The sequence below is a fragment of the Haliotis asinina genome, chromosome 9, assembly GCF_037392515.1.
Source record: "Haliotis asinina isolate JCU_RB_2024 chromosome 9, JCU_Hal_asi_v2, whole genome shotgun sequence".
NCBI lineage: Eukaryota > Metazoa > Mollusca > Gastropoda > Lepetellida > Haliotidae > Haliotis > Haliotis asinina.
Window position 1 is genome coordinate 1794509 of NC_090288.1, and position 26170 is coordinate 1820678.

General features: G+C 41.5%; 2 protein-coding genes across 5 annotated transcripts in view; one reads left to right on the forward strand and one right to left on the reverse strand.

Moving 5' to 3' along the window:
- Window positions 1–6245, reverse strand: part of LOC137296532 (inositol 1,4,5-trisphosphate-gated calcium channel ITPR1-like) — a 158682-nt gene extending 152437 nt beyond the window's left edge. For all 4 annotated transcript variants that reach the window (XM_067828336.1, XM_067828335.1, XM_067828332.1 and 1 more), the window contains exon 1: window positions 5844–6245. In XM_067828336.1, the coding sequence (XP_067684437.1) occupies window positions 5844–5926 (83 nt within the window). In that variant the 5' untranslated portion in view covers window positions 5927–6245. The remainder of the gene's footprint in view (window positions 1–5843) is intronic.
- A 4853-nt stretch (window positions 6246–11098) lies between these two features.
- On the forward strand, window positions 11099–24779 carry LOC137295756 (ZP domain-containing protein-like). Its single transcript, XM_067827290.1, has 10 exons — window positions 11099–11267; window positions 12688–12758; window positions 13572–13807; window positions 16036–16149; window positions 17115–17237; window positions 18014–18192; window positions 19850–20052; window positions 22240–22437; window positions 24007–24311; window positions 24568–24779. The coding sequence occupies exons 1-10, from the start codon at window positions 11169–11171 to the stop codon at window positions 24753–24755; spliced, it is 1716 nt and encodes a 571-aa protein (XP_067683391.1). The 5' UTR covers window positions 11099–11168; the 3' UTR covers window positions 24756–24779.
- Window positions 24780–26170: the final 1391 nt, after the last annotated feature.

The window sequence follows — 26170 nt, forward strand, 5'->3', positions numbered from 1 at the left end:
TGGCAGGTTTTTTTCAATACAGTAACTAAGCTGCTGGCAACAGTGGACGATTTGAGAAGTCTGATAACAGTGAATATTGAGTATATTTCCCACCTGAGGGGAATAAGCCATGCTTGACATGCATCATATATTGATAAGGCCCACCCCAGCAATCACTGTGAGGGTCAGTAGGGATCAACTGATGCATACCAACCAGCACCTGCTGTCCATAACAATAACAGCTGAAGGAAGTATATCAATGACTGCAAACCTGTTATCTTGACCTGCCCAGTATCTTAAAGTAGATCTCATAGTGACAGACCTTATCATTATAGCACCTCTTGTGTTCCATATAAACCACGCCTGAGAATACAACCCATGACACAGGACAGAATTTGAGTTCTTGAAAACAAACAAAAAACACAGTGTTCAGTGCTGGAGTGTCACAATAGCTCTCTTCCAGTATTCAGACTATATGAGACAGCCTCTAGTTTGGATCATATACTACAAGCTGCATATGTGGTATATACACCAATGAAGCCTGTCTTGGTCTACCTGTGTACCTACATAAGTACACAGAGAAAAGGGCAGACGATGTGTGCATTCAGTAATAATCATGCTAATTGCTGTTCTCTGGCGTTACATTATTACCCTGACAGAACTGCACTTCTGCTACAAAACAATAAGTGTGATACAAATAAGTGCATTTCCTATCACATACATTCGACATATAGAGACAATGACTGCGACAGGCACAGCACCAACTTACACTTCTACCACTGAGAATGGTATAAAAAAAGATGGTGAGCATGTCAATTTTATTATCAAAATTAACAGTACTCGAGCAACCCAGACAGACTTGCTGTCATGGAAATTAAATCTGAAAACCTCTAAGGTTTTTTATTTATATAATCAGAGAGAGAAGACCGTTCAAGAGTGTTATTACATTAATGCTGCTTAGAACAGTATTCCAATACCATGATAACATGAAAGCTTGATTATGTTGATGACAGGCATGGGGACGTATTGTTTTCACATGAGATCCCTTCACGTTTAAGCTCATTAGACATAATCACACATTCCAGATGATTTGAAACAACAGCTTCCAGAAATCAGGAATGATATTGATGTTTATAAGTCTCACATTTAATGCCATCTGCTACCTCTATGAATGGATTACAATATTCAATATCACTCAATAATTAGGAAATAGCATAAATAATATCCTGTAACAGTTTCACACTGAATCAAGCATGCCTATCTGACTGGGTTAATGAGGCTGAGAGATACAAGTGGTTTTGGCCTGGTGTTGCCCTGGTGTTGCCAGGAGGGTACACCTGGTGGGAGAACTGGCTGCCCCACCTGTGGGTTATCAAGGCCTGTGGTGTTGTACTGTGTATCTAACATGGGATAGGAGTTACCACTTAACAACAGCTGTCGTTGATCAAATCTATTATACACTTCACTTGTACGTGCATTATTACCGGCAGAATGATGATATAATGATTTACTGTTATTCAAGAAACTAGTACTTGTGTTTGTGATATGGATTTTTATTCAATGCATTCACGGTAATTATTGAATGTATTGAGCTACTAAGTAGCTCTTGTAATCATGGTCATGGCTGTATAGTGATAGCAAATGGACTTTGTACTCACTCACTAATAATATTATGTTAAGTCCTCCTGAAGTGTTGAAGTGACATTTGCTGAGGATAACTTCGTTGGGAAATGGGTCTGATATTCATTCAGAGTTGCCAACTTGTGTCTACATATATAAATCATCAATCTGATACAGAAAAAGTTTTTACACAATTATCAAATTCTTTTGTATGACTTTAGAATATACAAAGTCTCACTCTCGCCTTCAATACGTTCAAACTGTGTTATGAGGTCACCATATTTTTCCTGAATGATGAATATAGTCATGTAACCATGGCAACACTAGAAAGAAGATAATGACCAACATAAGGCTCAGTTTGTTATGAAGTCATGGAACTTTCCTGAATGATGAAACCAAACCAAGGGTCCTTTTATTATCAGTTTCTCTGAGGAAGTCATGCCAGATTAACTATAAAATTATCATGAGTTCTTTATCTTCTTATGAGTAGAACACATACTTATTGATTCATGCTAACAAAACAGGACACAGTAAGGGGATCACAGCACAGAATCAAGAGGTCTGAAAACAAAGGCAATCACCTGACAGTACTACAGTTTAAGTAGGAAGATGTGTCCTGTATGTCTAATGACAGAGTCAGATTGAAAGGAGAGGACATGAACAAACACAGGTGACACCCTGTTAGAAATATGGGCTTTATTAAGGGTGGGCGTGGAATGAGACTGAGAGCTGGGTGAAGGTCAACAAACCTCCACAAAAACGTGCAGATATGTGTGGGGGTGAGAAACCACGGCGTTCAAGCTTCACCCATCTAGGGTTATCTGACAGGCACTGACTTAAATGCTAATGGCTCTTCAAATACCGGATGACTTAACAATAGGTTGACATTTCAGTCATGCTGTTTTGTCATTTCTAATTTACATTAATTTGCATGATGGACAAGGCTTGAACAGACAGCTTTGTATTTGCATATGTAAATCTTGGAGAGCATGAACCATCACTGCACTACAACATGTTCTTCTTAAAGACATAAATATACTGAAGTCCTTGATCTCAATTAACAACTTCTTAATTTTTCAATCTGAAATGAAACCAGGGACAATCTGGTGTATCATAAGAATCAATCACTATATTAATACCCAAGCTACTGTAGTAAAAAAAGATTTCTTTACACTACTTTTTATTTGTTCCAATTCCTTTTTGATTAAAATTATCATAATGACAACAGTAAATTGCTCCAACTACACTGTCATCATGAATAAATAGTGACAATATTTAAAGGAGAGGACAATCACACACCATCTGTATCAGTTCCCCAAATTCCACCAAACACAGATTTAACACAGTGGACATGACACTCACAAAAAATATATTTTTCCTATTTTATCCCATCCAGAAACAAGGAAGGTAAAAATCTGTTTCCTATAATTTCCCGGGAAAATGGCTGACTGCAATTCATCCAACTTAAAACATGCTTTCAAATGTGTTAGGATAGCAATATTACAGCAATATCGTGACTAGGGGGCATCCATTAACACATGTTAATACATTCTGGCATGTACCATAAACATTCACTGTAACTGTTTCAGAAAGATTATAGGCCTTATTCAAAAAGCATGCAGATGACGTCTCCGAAACAGTCTTAACTTGTATTATGTTCTACTACTAATGTGCAAATATACTGGGAGAAGGAAATAAAGGATCACAAGAAAAACATTCCTTCAATATTTTCCAGTTCACATCATCAGCACTGAACAGTGCTGTGGTGATGAAAATTGGGAAACATTAAAGGAAAGCTTAAACCTTCACGCCATCCTTTATTTGCTTCTGTCAGTATACTATGACACATTATACGTAGTTGGGAGGAAGAGGTATCCAAGTATACTATAATTCAAGCATAAAGCCAAGTATACCAAGGCAAAGTGTGTGTTTACATTTTAACCAGCTCATCCTATCTGCTCCCACAGCAACACAGACTTCCCTGTTTCATCAGTATACACATACAGGCTAGACAAGACTGGCTCCACTATCTCTCTTAACATTACCACATAGATTTTAGTGTTAGGATGTGGACTATTACCAGCTGAGCCAGACCAGACCATAACCATGTCTTGGACCTGGGGCTGCAGGCTGTTTCACCTCTCCGTGATAGGCAGTATGAATACAGGAAATGTCAGACCAGGTTACTGCATTTTATTTAAACATATATATTGTAAACTGCTTCTCTAGGTGTCTTATCATTCATCAAAACATCAGACAGTAGCGAAAACTCTAGTGCAGATCAATATGATTATTGACAGGTAGGTTTGTGAGACAACTGGTCACTACTCACTTCAATGTAATGGTGGGTAATTACAGGCAATCATGGCTGCAAGAGTAATTCTGTCAGGGGAAGGTCAACAATACATTGAACCATTCTAAAATTAGACTTGCCAAGAAATAAAAATTAGGACCAACCACTAAAATAACATAAATTCAGTATGAAATGTACTTGTATTAGTTTTATACAGGACCATACAAGATTACTGATACTTAGGTAGACTATTGGTTTAAGTGCTATCCTAGTCATGCCAAAAGTGTGGGTTCAACTCCCCACATGCATGGGTACATTCTGTGAAGCCCATTTATGGTTTCCTTGCTCTGATATTGCTAGAAATTGCCAAAAGCAGTAAAGTCAAGTAAATGTGTTTCCTAATAATTACTGGTTCACATGCAGTGAAATAAGATCCAGAATAGAACACTGAAGAGCCTGGACTAGTCAAACTAGAGGCTGACAGAGTGAGCAAGGTCAACGGTGTGACGACCTAAAACCTCCACATCCACAGCAGCCACATCTCATCCAGTAATAAGAAAGAAATAATTTACATGCATGTTAACTTTTATCACAGGGAATAATCTTTATACCAAACAGTAAGAGATTAATGGGAGTTATTAATTGCAGTATCTTATGCTACATGGCCATTGCCACATTTTTTTAATATCCATTTTATGTAGAAAAAAGTGAAAAGAGTCTCCCGTGTAGCAAAGCCTGGTAATGACTGAGTCACCTCCAACAACAGACGTGTCAAATGTTGTCCATACCTCTACGTAACACCCAAGGTGGTCAGCTGATAATGTGATATCAGTGTGCCTGCCATCAAAGTGTGAATGTCTCTCATGATGACCAAAGACCATTCTTCTGTACTATAAAAAACACTGAATGTCATCCACTGATTTGGTCACCTTCTATGACTGCCTTGGGAACCTGATGAATGTCTGGGATTGAATATCTGACTGCAGGGTGATCACAGGGTTTGTCTGTCTCTGTATTCTGCATGTACCCTTAAAGACACAGGCGATCACATTCATGAACCTTATTACTCTCCCCTCTACCCTGCCGTTACTCTAAACAGATAACACCAGCATATATTGTCTATGCTCCAATGAACTGTCCTTCATGAAGCCAAGTGTACATACTTTCACAAGTTGTCAATCTCAAAACTCATTGTCAATTTACATGTAGTTGGGTTTTATGATTTTTTTTCCAGGTGATATCAAGCGAGGTATGAAAAAGTCATTCTGTCAGTATTCTCATTATGCATAACATTAAATCATGTCAGGATCAAGCTCTCTGACATGGTTGAATATACATCATCATACCTAAACACTATCAGTCTCTAGACTGTCTGGTCCAGACCAGATGATTTACAGGCTGTCATCATGAACCTGGAATATCACATCCAGTTTCAAACATCAAACAGACTATACATTATTCCAGCTCATTGGTACAGTGTGACTGTACACACTGTTCACAACTTCACAGGGAAGAAAAGAAATTCTTGCCTTATCTGTAACTTGTGTCAGGTCACAAAAATAATTTTCCTTCAAGCATTAGTGAAAGGAAGCCACAAGATGTCAAACAGGTGGATCAAGTATCGGTGCTATCTTTGTCTTTATAGTCGTTATCAACAACTTTATGGGCAAGGTAATGGCCATTGAAGAATATTCGATTTTCGGAATTTTCACCAGATTAGCAGATTAGAATTGGACCTGCAATTTCCACTTGTTGTGACGCGATACAAGATATAAAGTACATCATATGCATATATAGCATGTCGACTGTGTATTATGTTGGGATATAAAATCACTGCCTTGCACGAGTGTGAGTTCGTCACGCTTGGCCGGTGACTACTGATCCGAATCTGATGGGAAATCGTGTTTCTCTTCGCGTAGATCTAGTAGAAAATGACAAAATAAATACCTACCCCAGTGTTGATATAAATCCATTGACACTCCCTTCGGCATAAAGGGAGACGATATCGCCGATGTGCAAGAAACTTGCAGACATCTTGACACTAAAACCGTATACACATCCACTCAAAAACTTAGAACATAATCACATCCATCGGTGAGCAGAAAGTGAAGTCTGCTAGGCTAGTTCCGTATCCCTGTTGAGGGAGGTCACTTGAGTCCGTCGCATCGTGTGTTGTGGCCTAAACTTGCAATGAATTTCTCTCCCGATTGCATGGGTCGTTTATGCTATCCGGTTCTTCCAAACGGCACCCCTAACGTGGCCAAACGGAACTTCCAACTTATCAAAACATCGTACCATCCTCAACACACCTGTCAACCATGACACAACTGGAAGATACGCCAATTCCGTGATTCTTCGGTAACTCTCGGTAGTTTCCGAGGCTTATCGACCGAGCACTCTCCGGTGTTTAATGATATCATTCCTTGTGCCACCTCTCCGCCCAGCGAACATTCAAGGGGAGGTATCAAAATACTAGAATAAGATTTTCCAAGTTTTTTTTCGTTTTGGTATCCGAGGGTGAAACCAGTTTATAATTAATTATTTACGTCTAAATGAAACAGTTTTATGCCCATCGTTATCACATTTAATTATTTTCACCACTTGATAAGAAAAAAATCTTTTTATTAAAGCTTAATTCAGAGTGAATCATATACGCCTGTCATGGGCGGATCCGTGTGTGTATGTGTGTGTGTGTGTGTGTGTGTGTGTGTGTGTGTGTGTGTGTGTGTGTGTGTGTGTGTGCGTGTGTGCAGGAGTAGGACATACCGCTCGTCATACACGTACATATATCGATCATGTCGTTGTATGTAGAATATTTGGACAACCTAACTGACCCCAGGCCACTCCCATGATTTAGCTGACCAGTGTCCACACCACAGCGATGAACATGCCCTGCCGCACGGAGTTTTTTTCATCTTGAGTTTGCGGGCCCCTCCCTACCCCAAAATTTCTGGACCCGCCCATGCCTGATATTTCAAAACAGGCTACACGTGCATGTTTCCCATATATTGACATGGTCCCTAATATCCAAATCTAACATTTGACTGCAGCTTACGTTTTACATTCTATGGCGATATGGTGTGACTCTATTGTGTTCAGTGTGATCCACATCCGTCTGTATTGTCAAGTATGTGCCGAGTGTTAAACTGGCTAACGCGCGTCGCTTCAAAGGCGAGCGTTGTAATGTTGTATAATAAATGATTCTTTATTGATTATTGGCAAACCAATTAGGATGTAATATCATGTGTACATCAGTTCAGACTGATCCTCGACTGTTACATTGTTTGACATCCGGCTGTCCTTTGGCAGTGTTTCACAATTGGTGCTCATAATGGCCGACAGGTGCCCCAGGCCACGCGACAACAGGAACGTGAACCTGACATTTGATGTGCGTATCAAAATACATATGCAGTTACAGTCTTGTCATTTGGCCAGCCAGTTTGAGCACCATTAGGTGAAAGTGTTCTTGTATCGATGGAAGCCGAGAGTTGGAATAAAACGTGACATTAAGAAAATATCGATTCCTGTCAGTCACACTGATGAAAAAGATGGCAATTATTTTAATCATCATATATATGATTTATGTGTGCAGCTAACACGGAGATTCGTTAGTCACTGTAGTTACTGACATCTGGTTCTGTTGAACGTCCCTTTGCATACATTCAATGATTTCGTTAAAAAACAGTAAGCTGTTGAAAACCGGTGTGTACCGTACGTTAACGGTTTGAGCAACACAAAAGTTATACTGTTGTTGATAAAATAAATAAATTCCTCATATTCTGTTTTAAAACTTATTGTCTGCAATTCACTGTACAAGTATAATTGCGTCCCTTAACTGTGCCAGGATCCGCTGGGGAATATTATGGGTTTTAATCCCTGAGTCGCCTCGACATTTATCCTTGGTCTGTCAGCAACGTACTTGTGTTTTTTGGGTTGTGATTTTGGCTCATACAGGCGTTATACCCTGGAACAGGGCGCGTTAAACTCAAGGCTTTCATCCTATTTCATATTAGTCTCTACATCATGGACGACAACCTATCTCTCAGCCAATTCCCATTCTGTCACTCATTGTGTCTTTATCCTGTTTTCATTGTGTTCACACTCTGTTTCTCCTTGTGGGACACGTGAAGATCCGTGTTAGAACGGGTATTCAGCAACCCATGCTTGTCGTAAGAGACGAATAACCGGATCAGGTGGCCAGACACATGTCATCCTATGTAAATCTCGCAGATCGATGCTCAGGCTCTTGATCACTGGATCGTCTGGTCTGACACGATTATTTTCAAACCGCCGCTGGAATATTGCTGTGTGCGACTCTAAACACGAACAAACTTACCAACCATGTATTATTGTTTTGTTTCTCTACGTGTTCTAATCATCTTTCCATTGTGTTCCCCACCCTTTCTCATTGTGTTCTCATTGTATTGATGAGCTGTTTCTCAGTGTGATCTCGTTCTTTTACCAATGGTCTCATCTTGTTTCCTAATATACTTCATGGTTTTTCTCATCCATGTTTCCTCCCTGACCTCTGTGTTTTTATCATTTATTTGTCGTTGTGAATCCGAACAGTTTCTCACAGTGTGCATAACCGCTTATTCCGTACACTCATAGGAACTCATTTACCCGTTGTCAACTGACCAGACGCAGGAAACACAAACACACACATTCACACAACACACAAGTATGAAAACGAATGGTGTTACCTTGACCAAGTCACTTAGTTCATGTAAGCGTCTGTTCATCCTGTACGGGACAGGTAACTGATATGTGGGATGGGCGTTGTGTAAAGCTTTCTGGTGCCTGGTGGCAGTACTGGTTGTATACTGCCCAGGGCGTTGAGACTGATAACTGGAACGCATACAGATCACTGATCAGCCGGCAAACATGCATGCCTTTTGAGCAGGAAAGTCTGAGTGACTGGATGGGCATACGCCGATTTTAACAATGTTCAACAGTATCACGGCTAGGGACGCCATAATGGGTTTCACATGGTGTACCCTTGTGAGGAACCGAACCTGGGTCTTCGGCTTGACGAACGAACGAATTAACGACTAGGATGAAAATATATGTAGAAAATATAATACATGCAAATGCGACATTTTCTCTCGAACGCTAACCATTAACTGATACATAAAATCTGACAGTACGCGTCCTTGATAATCTAGGTTAGCGCATAGTTATCGGGACGTACACCCAGGAAATCTGTTTGCACCCGTCAAGGTGAGTTGCTAATATTCTGTGCCTAGCTTTTTGACCCTCTCATAGCGCTAGAACAGTCGTAAGTTAATGTTAATGTTTATCTGGTACTTAAGACTATCTTGGCGCTAAGAGAACTTCGAAAATCTGGTATGTGATTGTGTATTTTATGAGCGCTTCATACAATGACATTGACTTTGGGGAAGCGTTACACATCCCTGTTGGTGGGGAGGGTTGATGAGGAGACTGTGAGAACGATGTGATGGTCGTCAGATGCTACTTGTCCGACTACCTGTGGGACAAAGCGGTTGTTGGCGATGTTAATGTCACTGGGGCCATGGGTCTTCTTTATCCCCGCCCTACCGTGTGCTTCAGGGGAGCTGTGCACGACTGGGTGAAAGAAACACATCTGCTCGGTAGACAGTGGGGTAGCGTAGACACAACCCTCGCTATGCACTTTCATTGAACGGGTTCGATCCCCCTGTGTATATGTGTATATCGATTTTACCTGTTGTGGCATTTCTGAAATATCCTAAACGCAGACTTTGATAATATTTGTTCACTCTCGGCTGTGTTGTCGCTACCTGATTGATGGTTACGTACATGCAGGTATGTTTACGACAGGTGTTCCTGTTATGTTCTACAAACAGCCAACTGTCTGAAGATTATTCCTTATCCCCTGTGTCGTTTACCCCCACGCTCCCAAAGACGGCGTTTATCACCTCCTGCTGTTGCTGTTGCAGATGCTACATCCTGGTGAGAAGCATCTGTTGTCGAGTCAGCGTCTCCGCCGTCATCGTCTGTAACCTATGTCTGTACCTCGACGGAGAAGCACCATGTTCCAGGTATTTGCCATCAATAAGTACGTCTCTCTTGGGGCATTCCGTGAAGACCAAACACAGTATAGTCTGGTGTTTGAGGATCCTTCCCATCTACTGGGTTATTGTATAGTTATCCTGGTATTTAGGAATACACGTGCGATCATGACTGGCACCCCTCAATATCGCATTCCCTATGTACGCTACAAAACATTCCCAAATGCCTTCTTAAATATATGGGGCTCTGGGAGCTCCTTAGTGGTTAAATCCGTCGCACGTTTTTACCTGGGGTCGATTCCTCACATGGACACAGTGTATGAAACCTTTTTCTGGTGTCCTCCGCCGCGATGTTGCTGGAATATTGCCAAAAGCATTATGCTTTATATCCGTCTATATTACCCAGTATGTTTCACTGATATATTTCTCACACATGTCACTGTCTGATCCCCTGTGAAACAAAAACAATATATTCAAACACTCTCCCGATTCGTTTATTTACAGACCGCCGCCGGATTGCTGGAATATGGCTGAAAGCGGCGTAAAACTAAACTCATTCAGTTCTCGGTATAATATCTACAAACACTGTCGCGCAAAATATTCTCCATTGTATTCCTGTATCCCTTACTCATCCCTTATGTTATCTATACTCAGAGGTACATGTTCCTGTGTCATGGAAAGTTATCAGGTAATCTCGAGAATCATTTTTTGAATCTGAACTAAAGAATCACGCGAACGCTTAATTGTTATTTGAATAGCACTAATTGTTATTTGAATAGCACTAATGAGACATGGCAATATTCGAGAGAAAATGGCTATCAATGTTCAGTTTGAAAGTTCACACATCCAGACGCACGTCATTTTCATTCAGTGTAATTTTAGACCTCTGGAACCTCGCAGTGTGACGTTTCTCGTCGATTCAACGTCCACCCCATATATGGTCCTTCACCGTTGTGGCCACCAGCCAGTAACGACCGTAAGTCAAGGCCGAAAATAACAGTAGTATGCAGTGGTCAGATTCGTTAACTGGGATGAAGCGTATCAGTCTATTCCATGAAGGGTTGCTCATGATGTCAATCACTGGATTACCTGGTCCAGGTTCCATCATTTCCATATAGAATATAGAAGGGACACAACAACAACCACCCAACCCGACTGTATATAACAGTGCCATTGATGTGACAGCCGATGCCATGTGTTGACTCTCACGACTGTGGTACTTAGGCTGTAATTTGAACCTGCTCGCTGATAAGACGACCTAGGTTATGCAGCTCATGTATAAGACAAACTCCATCCGGTACACCATGATCAGCGCTGTGGCGTGGACACTGGTCAGCTATATCGTGGGTGTGGCCTGGGGTCAGGTAGGTTGTCCAAATATTCTACATACACCGGCAGGGATATATACATGTGTATAACGTGTATATATCCTGTATGTACACTGATCAGTACGGACTATCAGTCCTACTTTCCACTGAGGCCGGACTTGTCAATAAACATGTACACAACCTCCCATACTGCAGGTGTACTGCTCCTTCAGCACATACATATGGTATCGTCTCCAACTGTCGGGGGTACATGTTTACACAAACTAGTACGTTATCATGTTTACACCAATTGGTGTTATCATGTTTGCACTAATTGATCCTGTGCCTGGATCCGATGCCAATGTGGCTTCTGAAGAAATCCATGGCTGGATCCCTACCTTTCCTAACCTACATGGTTAATCGGTCTTTGTCCGAGTTGTGCTTACCACTGCCCATGAACGCAGTATTTGTCATACCCCTTTTGAAGAAACCTAATATAGACAATGATAATATTATCATAAAACACTATCGTCCTGTGCCGAACCTGTCCTACATTTCCAAATTGACAGAGGAAGTAGTTGCCCTACGTCTCAAGGAGACATCCCACAACTGCTATGAACCTGTTCAATCTGCCTGTCTCCCTGGTCAAGCTCTGAAACAGCCTTGAGTAAAGTGATGAATGACCTGTCAGAAAAGACTGATCCCATTTGGTGTACCCCAGTGATCTCTTTAGGCCCCGTGTTGTTCACCGAATATACAATCCCCCTGTGTGATGTTGCAAGAAAGCACAACCTACAATATCATCTGTACGCTGATGACACAAGATAAACATTGCCTTTGAATCTCTCCAAACACAAAATTAGAGCATCGTCCCAGAATGTCCAGGAATGTGTTGAACAAATGAGAAGTTGGATCACAAGTAAAGTTCTACCTCAAACTGAAGAACAAAATAGAACTGTTGATTCTCTGTCCTAAACGTGTTCGACCTAGAGTCTCACTGACATAAGTCAATTTTGGCGATTGTGAGATCACACCAAGCTCTTAAGTTCGAAACCTCGGAGTAGTTTCTGACACTCAGGTCAATCTTGAGTCACAAGTCAACCTCCTCTCCAGGGGAGCCTACCATCACATCCGCCGCATTGGACATATCAAGCGATATATCAACACATTCAGTATAGGATACTGGTACTGGTGTGCAAGTGTCTGGGCAGATCAACTCCGTCTTACTTCTCCAGTCTTATTCACTGATGCCAGCCATGTCGCTCACTCAGATCCAAACAGGGACTTCAACTACAAGTACCAACGTCAAGCAAAAAGACCTTACAAGTTTTAGGACAGACAGACAGACAGACAAATAGATAAATACATAGATAGATAGACTGATAGATGTTTGCAAGGTACGTCATTATGTTTACAACGACTGGTATGTTATCATGTTTACACATAAAGTGTGTATGTTATCCTGTTGTGTTTTCAGATAGTTGGTGACATCCGCCTCGTAGGACAGAGTTCCAGGAACAGAGGGCTGTTGGAAACCTTCGTTAAGACGTACGTGTCTCAGGTATAGACAACACTAATACTTTCTGGAGACATGACAACCTTCATCGGGTAGAGCACATTTTCCATAAAAGTGATATGCTTCATACTTTATAAAATTATTAAATATTTTACAGATATGTGACAACCTTCATCAGATAGAGTATAGTTTCTAGAGATGTGACAACCTTCATTAGATAGAATATAGTTTCTAGAGATGTGGCAACCTTCATCAGATGCGACAATATTCATTAGATGCAGTATAGTTTCTAGAGACATGCCAACATTTATTAGATAGAGTATAGTTTCTAGAGATGTGACAACCTTCATTAGATAGAATATAGTTTCTAGAGATATGCCAACAATCATTAGGTACAATATAGTTTTTAATACATGTCAACCTTCATTAGTTAGAGTATAGTTTCAATTGATGACAACCTTCAGTAGATAGAATAATTATAGTTTCTAGAGATATACCAACATTCATTAGGTACAGAATAGTGTCTAATATATGTCAACCTTCATTAGGTAGAGTATAGTTTCAACTGATGACACCCTTCCTCAGCTACAGTACAGTCCGCATAGGATAGACAGCGAGAGTATAGTATAGTTTCTAGAGATATAAATTTATCAGCTGGACCATAGTTTCCAGAGGAAAGACAACCGTATCCAGATAGAAACCCTATGGTAGCTAGATATACCTCTTGGTAGAAAACACGTCTGTGACACAGTAGATTGTTAGTTCGTGTCTATGCTCTCACAACATGAAACAGGAACCGGAATGAAATTACCCGGAAGTCCTAACACGTAATTATCACGTGACAGATGGGGAGGCGTCTGTGACGACGACTTCGACGAGAATGCTGCCATCGTTGCGTGTCGTCAGCTGGGGCTGCCCACGTCACATCCGTTATTCCTCACCAACAGACCGGGCTCAACGGTGTTCAATCTGGATGATGTCCAGTGCAGCGGCAACGAGACGGAGCTGGGGAACTGCCGACACAGGCTCTGGGGTGTATCCAACTGCGGAGATAACGAACACGTGGAGCTTGCATGTGCAGGTGAACTGGAACAGGCTTGATGCATACAGCATAGGAAGGGCACCAGAAATGAATAATGTGTATGACATATCACGCATAACAGTGTCTATATCAAAAAGTCTGACATACTAGTTTCATAAGAATCAATAAATGTAGCAGCTTCATTCATATTAGTGAAGGCACCAAACGAGACCATTTTCCCGTCGACTGGACGTAGAACAATATGGGAGTGAAGCGTCTAAAGCGCCACAGTTTCCTATACGGAGTTGTGACCCTTAGGTTATACAACATCAAATGTTTTACCATAGAATTCTATAGTAACCTTATATATTTTTTTAAAAAAAATACCCAGGCTATCAACAGCCAAGCCATGTACATAGGGGCACAGTCTGGCCTTTAAACTACAATGAAACACAAATTCTGTCCAACTTGTCCGACGATTTTTCCCAGCACGGGAAGCGGAACACATCAACCCTCCATTTCGCACCAAATGTCACTTACTTGAAAATGTCGGTGCACACATAAGCCTAAGTCTTGGTGATAAAAAATGACAACACTGAATACTTAAAATTGTGGTCAGTTTTAATTACTGGATGGATGTGCTTTTAAAACACATAAACATCTTACTCTACTTCAGCCAATCACATCTGTCTCAGGCCTCTGTCCGTTTGAGTTGTTTGAGCATGTGATGTTGATATAGTGTAGTGGAGCCCTGATCGAGGCTATGTGACTGCTCTAACTTCCGGCACGAGTGTGTCGCCTGTTTTGGAACGGGTGCTCTCCAATTAGACCTCTGTATTACTTCGAGGGAGACAATTTTTGGCCCGAATCCTCGATACTCTCCTGGGTATGCGTTCCGATAAATCTCTACTACTTCTCTCTATGCACCTATGGCTCGGCCCTATAGTTTTAGAACCTCCCTTTGCTGGGTCTGCCTTCTCACAGCAGCCGATGTCAATGAGATAAACCTTCAGAACCGTGCTTGCCATCATCAACAACCGTGCTTGCCAGTATCAACGACCGTGCTTGCCAGCATCAACAACCGTGTTTGCCAGTATCAACGACCGTGCTTGTCAGCATCAACAACCGTGTTTGCCAGTATCAACGACCGTGTTTGCCAGCATCAACAACCGTGTTTGCCAGTATCAACAACCGTGCTTGCCAGCATCAACAACCGTGTTTGCCAGTATCAACAACCGTGCTTGCCAGCATCAACGACCGTGCTTGCCAGTATCAACAACCGTGCTTGCCAGCATCAACGACCGTGCTTGCCAGTATCAACAACCGTGCTTGCCAGTATCAACAACCGTGCTTGCCAGTATCAACAACCGTGCTTGCCAGCGTCAATAACCGTGCTTGCCAGTATCAACAACCGTGCTTGCCAGTATCAACAACTGTGCTTGCCAGCATCAACAAGGGTAGTAAGGCTTGAATCAGATGTAGGTGAAAAATCACACACACAAATTAATATGTCTGAAACCTTGAAAAAAATGTATGCAAGATCTCCTTCTACCTCTCTCAGAGAATTCCTGCAACAACTGTGTTGCCAGGTTTCATAGATCTATCGGAACACATATCCTGGAGATTATCGAGGTTTTTTTTCGCGTTGAAACCGTTTTCACCGGTTGATATTTGACAGTCAGCGATATATCAAACCTAACTGCGCCGGAGACTTGATAACAGATCAAAAGATGCCATGGCTGTCGCACTGCACCTTGTCGGATGACCTTGAGATGAGGTCAACCGCACCGTCACTACAACGTCCATAAAGATCACGTTGGTTAATGGTACACCTTACGTGTCGCCTTGACGTTGTTCCAAAACATGTCCAGGATCATTTCATTAGCCATTGAATTGTCCTTGCTTACAACGGTGAGCAAAGAGTTGACCGTCGACGGTCAACATGAAGTTTGTCCCGAACTTACATACTTAACTTCTAGTTGCATCCATTTGGCCTCATTGATTGATTGTATATAGGTATAAATAGCACCTCATTAGCTGTATTCACATCTTCTTATCCTCTTTGTTTGCGGCAAGTGGCTTTACTTTATGCCCATTATCATTGCGTTTGTGTGGTCCTTTGTGAACAGAACAGAACATTTTGGTCTGAAAAACCCACCCCAGGTTTTTCAACTGTTTTGTTTTCTTTACTAATAACAGCCGTTGAAGTTTAAACATTAAAAATTTATTTGGTTTTTCTCCGTTTGTCGAATCAAAAAGTCATGCCAATATCATTGATCCCTCCCCAGCCGATCCCTGCACATCTAATCCGTGTCCAGATGGCGTGAGGTGTCGCCACGTGATGGACAGCAGGTACACCTGTGACTGTCCGAGAGGTTTCACAGGGACCCGTTGTCAGACAGGTGGGTTATCGCTTCTTAAAAAGTATTTAACACATGAACAATTCTGATATCAGTGGTTGTGAATGCGGAAAACAGCCAGTAAAAAACGTGACAATTTAAAATGTGTTATAAGTCCCGTTGACATTGCATGAAACCCGGGCATTTAGTATACGCAAATCTATATTCGGCATGATAGCATGTATTGTGCAGGGAACAAACATATTTTCATTGAAAATCTATATTTGAATTTTTTTTGACTATCACAGACTACAAATTATTGAAAGATTTATTAATCAAGAGACACCTCCATCCTATGTAATGAGTGAGTGGCAGGGAAAATAGTAGCCGTAGGAATGCATTTTAGCTTACACAGTGGTTCGATTTGATTTCTATGAAGTTTCAAGGTATTATTTCACTTTAGATTTGATTGGATTTGTCCCACAGAACATCCTAAACATCTAATCCACCACCGTAACACATGAAAAAAAACAACAGAAAAAACACAATATTAAACAAACTAATTTAAACTGTATTTAATATGAATTCCATATAACCTGTTAACACTTTCGTTGATCAAAAGTGACTGCTCGATGTTATTTCTCAATGCCTTATGCTTTTAACAACATTTACTATAAAAAGTTATTTCCCTGCGGAAAAACATTCTTGAAATTCACAATATTTACCTTGTATGTCATAATTAACCGCTTCTAAACTTCTGTTGTGACAACAATGTCAGCCATTTTGGCTGTTGCTAAGAAAAGAGATAACTCAGATAAACTTGGTCATACGACTGATGCTCGTCACTGTGATACATTGTCAAATGGTCATAACTTTTTTGCCCGAGGTTGATTTTGGTTGGTTGGTTTTTTTTCTCTCTGCATCACAGGTACCTATAAATCATTTTAAGACGCATATTTGCTTGTTATACTGAATGTCCAAGTCACTTTGATTTCATGTCGATTTCTAGTGGACTATATTATTGTCAGACGTAGACGAGTGTGTGGACGCCACCAACGGCTGCAGCCACATCTGCGTCAACACCCCAGGGTCCTACTACTGTCAGTGCCCGTACGAGCTACAGCTTGGAACCGACAACCACACGTGTCATGGTAGTGTCGTTTATTTTTTTGATATATCCGGTTCAAACACTGGCACAGTTTCATACTCTCAAACCCGTTTTCATTCATTGTGACTTGTCAATGCATTGTTACCTGTCCATGCATTGTTACCTGTTCATATCGTCACCTCTAAATATTTTTGTAACTATTTCATGCATTTTGACCTGTCCATACTTTTAACAGATTCACGTAAAAGATTCACACATTGTTACGATTTCCCTGAACTAGCAAAATATCCGCTCCACACCTTCCTACCTCGTGTAGCCGGTAACCGGTTACATTGTAACCAAGCATACCTTCTATCGTCAGTGTGTATATACCAGACGTTGTGCTTTCCCATGTATTAGTCCATTAGTCCCTACAGTGATAGTAAAACATGCTGACATCCATGTCCACTACAAATAACATCTGCCTTCAGGGTCATCTACTTGGGTCAAGTTAGCTGCCCAAGCTGAACACATATTGACGCCCCAGCAACCCACCCTTGTCGTTAGAGGCGATTAATGGGATCTTGTAGAGAGACATGCGGATGAATGTCATCGTTTCTCAATTCCGCAGATCGATGTTCATGATGTCAGTCACTTGATTGTCGGTCCAGATTCGACTGTTTCCACGCTATTTTGCTATAGCTAGATAATAACTGCAAAGTGCTTTGTTAGACAAACAAAACATACAAGAAAACACGTAACCACCCGCAATGAAGCCATGTTTTGCTGTGATACACGTCTGTAGACAGTGTTTGAACATGCACGTGTGTTTATTCTCAGCTGAAGGTGTGCAGGTGTCCTGCACGTCACAGAATATGGTGGTGGAGTTGGACAAACGTCACATCCACGGCCTCCATGGCCAATACTTGACGTTGAGGGACAACACATGTGGTGCCACGGACACACTCACCCACGTGTATGTAACAGTGCCTCTCCAGGGGTGTGGCACCCAGGTCACGGTAAGGCATTATTTTGTCCTAGTACTAATCATCACCTTTACTTTCGTCTTGAGTTATCAATATTGTATTTTTTCATAGCCATCTGATGGCTAAATGGAAAAGTGAGTGAGCTGTGTTTTGCGCCGCGTTTTGCAATATTCCACCAATATCACGGCGGGGGCACACCAGACTTCACTCATTGTACCCAAGTAGGGACTTGCACCCGGGTCTTCGGCCTGAGGAGCGAATGCTTTAACCACTGGGCTATTCCTTCACCCCTCCATGGGAAAGGTCAACTGGCATAATATAAAGTACTTTTTCTAAGAAGGTATTGACAGCATCATTTTAGGGAATAGTTGCCAGCTCTGGCCGCACTTAAGTCCCCTGACTATACACCGTAGTTCATACAGAATGTGTAGGCGCGAAACGTCAAGATCATCGAGGCCGATATATAGTCTATTTGTCGTCGGCGTGGTCGGCGTGGCCAGTACCCTGGACAAGGTAGACCCCGTTAGAACCCAAAATATAGTGTGACAAGGAAACAATGTAGCAGATATCTTGACAATGTATTACTTACAATACGTGACAAGGTCATTGTGTCCTGCTATAAAAGGGCGATACGTGCAAGTGCCTTCATCTAAATAAAAGCATGATGCAACTCTGTACATGGCCCTTTCGTGATCAACTCCTTCCTGTAGGTTACGGAAAGGGTCGAGTTCATGGCAAAGTTCGGGGAGATAACTCATGCTCATATGGACATTGGAAACCACTAAATATGAATATCTGGAAAAATGCATGATGTGGTTTATCAATATTTTAGCCGACCCGTTCGCAAATAGCGTGAGAATGTAACAAAATGCGTGACAACGCAACACTCAGCAAGTCAATGGAGAATACAGCTGTACAATGTTGTATATAGACTGACAAAGAATATCATATGATGATAAGAATTTAACATATACTGCGACAACGAAGTATCCTGGATGACAAAGTATAAGTAACATGTACATATATGCTTACTTCACTGTAAACCTGTACACTACGCTGATATTATTGTAGTTTAGTATGTAGGATGAAAGTGTAGGGCATAGCGTTACCGAAAATCATTTAATTTAGGATAACAATGTAGTATAGCATGACAATGCTTTATGTAACATAGCAATGTAGTATATAGTGTGGCAATGTATTACGTATCGTGGCAACGAAGTATTTACAGTGTGGCAATAAAATGTACAGCAAGTCATTAAAGTACATCGTGACAATGTAGTGTATGATACGGCGATGTTGTTTTGATTGTGATAGTGTTTCCAAGTGTAGGCCCATCTCTTTCTCTGCACTTTGTACGTAGCAAAATATTGCTGATTCAGCACAACTTTGACCGTTACAAGTGTTTTCCACACATACCAGGGTTCCGATCATAACGCCTCCGTAACGTCACGGCTTGTCGTAACCCTGTAGTTTATCATCGGCTTACGAATGTCTTAGCTCCACGAACGTTTCGTTGATCGGGACCCGGGACATATACCATTTACAAAAAGTAGAAGATATTCCAATTTGTGAGCATACCACTAGCCAATGCGTTTGAGAAAAAGTAACATATAGCCATATGGATGCAACATTCACTGTCACCACATAGTCCCTGTCATGTTGTGTCCGTCTGCTTCTTTGTGACCGGCAGCAAGACGGCGATTCATTTGTGTACGAGAACCAAGTACTGTCGCAGACCGTGCCAGTGAAGGGGTTAGTGACGAGGGTGAGAGACGTCAACATCACCGTCCGCTGCTACTACAGTACCAACAACAACACTGCAGGGAACATGTACGTTGTCGACACGGGAGAGCTGCACTTCACCGACCACAACGAGGGCGTTTATCAGATCAGGTGAGCGGTTTACATACAGATTTATGTTGCCTCACACAAATTAATGTAATTTTCTGACTGGCTGAGCTCTCATCTAATATTTTCAATGTATCTCGCTTACAAGCGAGTAAAGTTTTTTTTTGGAATGTCGAGCTCAACTGGTACTTCGTGGTAGTACTTCTTTAACTCGAATAACATTTAATCACGTATGATGTACGGAAATTATTCTTTCTGATGACATTGCTAGATTTTGCAGGCAAGAAAAGCAGATTTAGAGTTATCTTCCATCCATCGATTTGCATTCTCAAAACATGGGTAATTTTCGTGCATCATGCGTAATTCAATGTTATTCAAGATACAAAAGTACTACCACGAAGTACTGAATAAGTTACCATTGGCAGCGGGGTACATTGAAAATAATGGAAGAGTGCTAAGCCAATCACAAAGCGATATTTGTGTGTGAGGCAAGATGAAGGTTAATGTACCCTCGATGTCTGTTTATGTTCCTTTCGGGCTCAGGGAACATAATCAAACATCGAGGGTACATCAGCCCATATTCCCTCGTGACCTCGTGAACAACTTAATATAGCACACGTCGGATCATTTTGACAAGTCAATAACAAACGCGTCGATACTATCCATGCACGACACATATATTATTGATGGATGGATGAAGTGAGAGAAAGGTCATGATGATGATGATGATGATGATGACGACGACGACGACGAAAAACAATTTCTGGCTATTTTCAAACTAGCGGAATCGACACCAACTGTCAAAATAATTGCCGGTCTGTTTGAAAATAGCTAAAACCACATTTCTCGAACACAACATGTTTATTCCCAGTGAACATTTGCACTTGCATTTAGAACTTTGTGGGGAAAAAACGAATTTGCAAGAATAAAACCGAAACTGTGCTCAAAGTTAGGGTATAAAAGCTAACCAGGTGTGTTCTCATATATCATGTTAATCGATTGACAACAAGGAACATGCCTCGTTCAACACCAGAGCAGAGGGGAGCAATCGGTATGTTACAGATGAGCACAAGAGCACGTGGCTAGGACCATGGGGTTCTTCACATCCACAATCGGGAGCCTTGTCATACGTCTACGACAGATTGGCAGTACAGCAGACAACCCAAAGAGTGGTAGACTGAAAATCACTACTCTACGACAGATTGGCAGTACAGCAGACAGGCCAAAGAGTGGTAGACTGAAGATCACTACTCCATGACAGACTGGCAGTAATGCAGACAGGCCAAAGAGTGGTAGACTGAAGATCACTACTCTACGACAGATTGGCAGTACTGCAGACAGTCCAAAGAGTGGTAGACTGAAGATCACTACCCAACATGAAGAACCACATTTACGGATTTTGCGCTTGAGGAACGTCACTGTGACGTCATGAAGCGCCAACAGTATTGGACATCCATTCAGCAGACAGCGTGTGACCAGAAGACTCCACATTCATGCATAAATTCATGTACATGGTCTCTGTGCCGATCGACCTTTCAACAGAGATGACGTTGACCTGCCAGATTGAGATGAACCAGGACTGTGCCACACTGGCAGCAGCGACACTGGCGAAGAGTGAACTTTGGTGACGAAAGCACGTTCCAGCTCTTCAAGATCTGTCCCCATTTGAGCACCTTTTTGAATAACAGGGACGTCGTATTCGGAAACGCCAAAATCAGCCACTGACGAGGATGCTCTGCTAAACAAATGGCGTCGGATCCCTAATCAAGACAATAGTCGACGCCGGGTTAGGGCTTGCATCAGCGTCAGAGGTGGCCTCAGCCGGCATTGAACAATATGTTCTGCCCAAGAAGTTGTGAAAGCTCCCACTCGATTCTGCATTAGTGATCGATTACTGGATAATGCACCCCAGTGTCATTCATGTGATATTTGATCACGAGTTGCGTCGTTTTCCTTCTTGTTATCCATTTTATACTGTTGCTGAATGATTGATTTTTGCAATAAAACATTTAATGTTACCTAATTTAGCTTAGGTTTTCTTTTAGACCGGAAAATATTTAGTGGCCTTTCTTATGGACGCTAGTTTAATTCTATCGAAAGTCTTTTCTACACACCTAAATTTGTGTAATTGTGGCCATATATTATAGAGGCACGATCTAACTTAAAGAAACGCTGTGCCAAATTCGTGCGTATTTTGAGATTCAGTCTAAGAAACAATGCTATTTATTCCAGTATGGATTTGATTCACAACGGGGTAGAGTACCAACCGAACACAACCGATCCTCTAACAGTGGAACCAGGGGAGAAGCTGTCAATCAAACTGTCTCTCCATAGCAACGACACGAATCTGCAGGTTTTCGCCAGGAACTGCAAAGCCACGCCTACAAATGAAGAACACAAAACTGAACAATACCTGGTGTTAGACAATGGGTAAGTGTCACTAAGTTCTTACTTCTCCCGTAGAGCGTGTCAGACAATAGATAGGTGAATACTTCTCCTGTAGACTGCGTTTGACAATAGATAGGTGAATACTTCTCCTGTAGACTGCGTTTGACAATAGGTAGGTGAATACTTCTCCTGTAGACTGCGTTTGACAATAGGTAGGTGAATACTTCTCCTGTAGACTGCGTTTGACAATAGGTAGGTGAATACTTCTCCTGTAGACTGCGTTTGACAATAGATAGATGAATACTTCACCTGTAGACTGCGTTTGACAATAGGTAGATGAATACTTCACCTGTAAAGTGTGGCAGACACTGGATTGGTGACTACGTCTCCAGTAGCGTGTGCCAGACAGGGTAGGTCTTGTGAATTAATCTATTGTTGGATGCGTTCGTAAAATATATCCAGTCCCATGCTTTTACCAGTGAATGAGTGAGTGAGTATGGTTTTACGCCGCTTGCAGCAGTATTCGAGCAGTATAATGTGCTTTTCACATTGTACCTATGTGGGGAGTCGATTCCGGGTCTTCGGCGTTACCAGCGAGTGCTTCACCGCTAGGCTACCCCACGGCCGCTATTACCAAACAATGACCTGGAGGACATTTCCCGATAGGTTCGACCTCCACGATGTCCATTACTGGGATGTCTGGCACAGAATCGATTCTTTACACACGTAAAAAAGATACTGGGTGTAATACCAAACAACAAAAAAACAGCCACAGCCTGCGTTAGATGTCTTGTAACTTCACTTACATATTGGTCAGAGTCCTATTCGGAGTCAAACTCTGGTCTTTGGCGTGGCAAGCAAACGTTCGACCCCCTAGGCTACCCCATCGCGTTGTTTGTTGATTTACTACAAACCAAACTTAACAAGGGCGGAGCAGTGAGTTGTAACTTCTCTCCCAAAACTGACGTCGCTGGACATGTGGACATGTCTCAGTATTTGTTTCCATTCGTTTTTAATTAAGGAGGTTACACATGCGCTTCTATAGCCGGACATGATACAGGTGTGTACCACATTCCCGGCAGTTGACTCCACGCGGCATTGGGTTGCTCGTGATACATGAAACATGAACCAGGTTAGATCTCTACTAAAAGCGGACTGTGAATAATCTGCGGGAGTCATTCCAGTGATTGACATTAATATGGAACTCTCGACCACTATTATTGTGATCTAATAGTTGTTCCACAAACCTTATGTGGTCCCCAGTGTTCCGGGGACTTCTGCATGCCATATTCGGTATGACGCTGAGGTGATTCCTGTGTTTGCTGAATGTGAAACCGATAGTATATTTCTTCCATCATCAGAACAACATCCTCTGTCTTGGATTTAGCGCAATCTTTAAGGATTCTTAACAATCTGAAGACAGACTTCAAACGTTAACTCAGGGAATACCGTTTGAGAAAAACCAACATACTGTGTCTATCTTGTAATTCTTTAGTTGTTCGGGGATCATTACTGAACAGAACCTTTGGCGTGGATAACTAGTGCTATATAAATGTCTTTTTATGAAGAATGATGGTGATTTAAAACTTAATTAAATTACTTTGTGCACAGGTGTTCAACTGACTCCACATTAACCTTCAAGAACGTCAGTGAGGTCACGCAAGAAACCTTGACCCTGGAGACGTTCAAGTTCGACAACTCGAGCATGGTGTATTTCCACTGTGAGGTGTTGGTTTGTAACGTCACGGACCCCGATTCTAGGTGCCATCATGGTTGTCTCAGCCCGGGGAGGGGGAGGAGGGACGTCACGGGGAGGGAGGAGGATCAGGATGTGTACATAGCATCCCACAAACTGAAGGTGGGGCCGGTAGAACTCCAAGGACAACCCAACAGCTCAGTGCGCGTGAGGAAGTCAGGTGTGTCTTAGTGAAGGAATGGGTGATGATTCAATGCCACCATTAGAAAGCTGCGTTATTTTGTCAGCACCAGTGGCACCCTAAATGTCGTGGCCCAACGCTCTACGTTTTCCGTGCTAACGCACAGTGGAAGTTATTGGACCTTCAGGATTAAATGGATATATGTGTTTTTACGTGAAGTGGTATTCCTGTTATGAACTCGTGTAGGTTCTCAGAGTGGTTAATATCATGATCGCACATATGTTGCTTGTTTCAGACCTACCAGCGATCCCACCCTCCGACCCCGAGACTGGGAGGGCCGCCATGACGGCGGGATTAGCCCTCCTGGGCGTGACGCTTATCATGATCACCGTCGCTCTCTCCATCATTGTCAAAGGTGACGAGGAGGTCGACATGAAGGTCAAGGACGATGCTGAGGAAAAGCTTATCAACGGAGATAAATGAATAAATGCTGTTTTTTTTCACAAACGTTTACAATTTCATGTTCAGTGGTAATTATGTCATAATTTCAAGTTATGCTTTAGAGACAAGTGAAGCCAGTCTGTTTTAGAATGTTATCATAATTATGTGACAAAATGCAACTAAAACATAGACAACAGACAAGCATCTTTTAAATACGCTAAAGTCAGGTGGTTAGAAACGCTTCTAGAAAGTTCACACCAAGCTGGAACATCAGCATAAGAACGTTGTCATATATGTGAGAAGTCAACACACTGAAGCTAACTGTACTTGACTCTGTGTCAAGGTTAATATTTATGTGTGTTCACCACTGCTCTAGCAGTCATTGTCTTTGATGTGTATCCAGTATATTTCAAAGCCCCAATTTCCATACCCTGCCGAACATGTGAAAATCTAAAGATGCAAATAATAGTTTCTCGTTTTGCTATATTCAATAAATCAGAATGCACACGTATTATCCGTGTTGGAGTAAACTTATATTGAATCTGTATTCCAGAGGGTTTCTTTTGACCAAGCGTAATCAGCGTTGTGTTTGATAGGTGAACGCTATATGCCATAGTCTTATCTTCATACGTGACGGAACCATTGATGGAACACTGCTTATATAACAGTATACATTGTCGTGCGCCTCTGCAGAATGACGATTACAAAAGACAAAAAAAATAATAACAATAAATAATTTTTTCTTAAAATTAAAAAATTAAAAATAAATAAATAAATAAATAAATAAATAAGATAAGATACAAATAAAAAATTTTAAAAAACCCATTTACAGGGAAATTTGTAGTTTCCCTTTCTTTACTTTTTTATTTAAACATTTTCCGACATGATTTTCTGTTTTTCGTAATTGCAATCGCAACCTCTGCTCTATGTCACACATTCATGTCATTCGAAGTTCAAATCTGTGTCTCGCAGTGCTTTACACAGAATACTGCAGATATTTTAGAAAAGAGGTTTGCATCACAATTACAGTATTCCGCACGAATATTTCGATAAGATTTTTTAAAACTTCCTGTATTCAGCGACTACGTGATTCTTCGTTATTGTGACTTTCTCTTTTATCAAGTTCCAAATTAATCTGCGGCATATCTTCACTGTATGTAGACGTCACACAAAGCCCCGTCATCTGCACATCTATCTCAGCAGTATTGATGTAGTATAAAACGTATTTACTCATTGTTCTTAAGAAATGTCTCATTCTCACGTGGACAGTATTGTTTAACAGCCTAATGTGTTCACGGCCGGAAATTACGGTTTGTCGCGTTAAACCTGATAACCTCGAATATAGGTGTTTTCTTCATTGCTGGGAAGCATTATGTTGTTGGCTTTAATGGATAAAAAATGTAATCAAAAGTTTACGCCACTTTTTTGGCGTAAATGAAATAGGGAGTACTTTCTAC

Bases quoted from the DNA above. Each gene is read 5' to 3' on its own strand.
- LOC137295756 (XM_067827290.1), top strand. From the start codon at position 11,169: ATGCAGCTCATGTATAAGACAAACTCCATCCGGTACACCATGATCAGC. The intron at 22,438-24,006 runs GTAAGTGTCACT...CTTTGTGCACAG, and splicing joins TACCTGGTGTTAGACAATGG to GTGTTCAACTGACTCCACAT. The intron at 24,312-24,567 runs GTGTGTCTTAGT...TGCTTGTTTCAG, and splicing joins AGTGCGCGTGAGGAAGTCAG to ACCTACCAGCGATCCCACCC.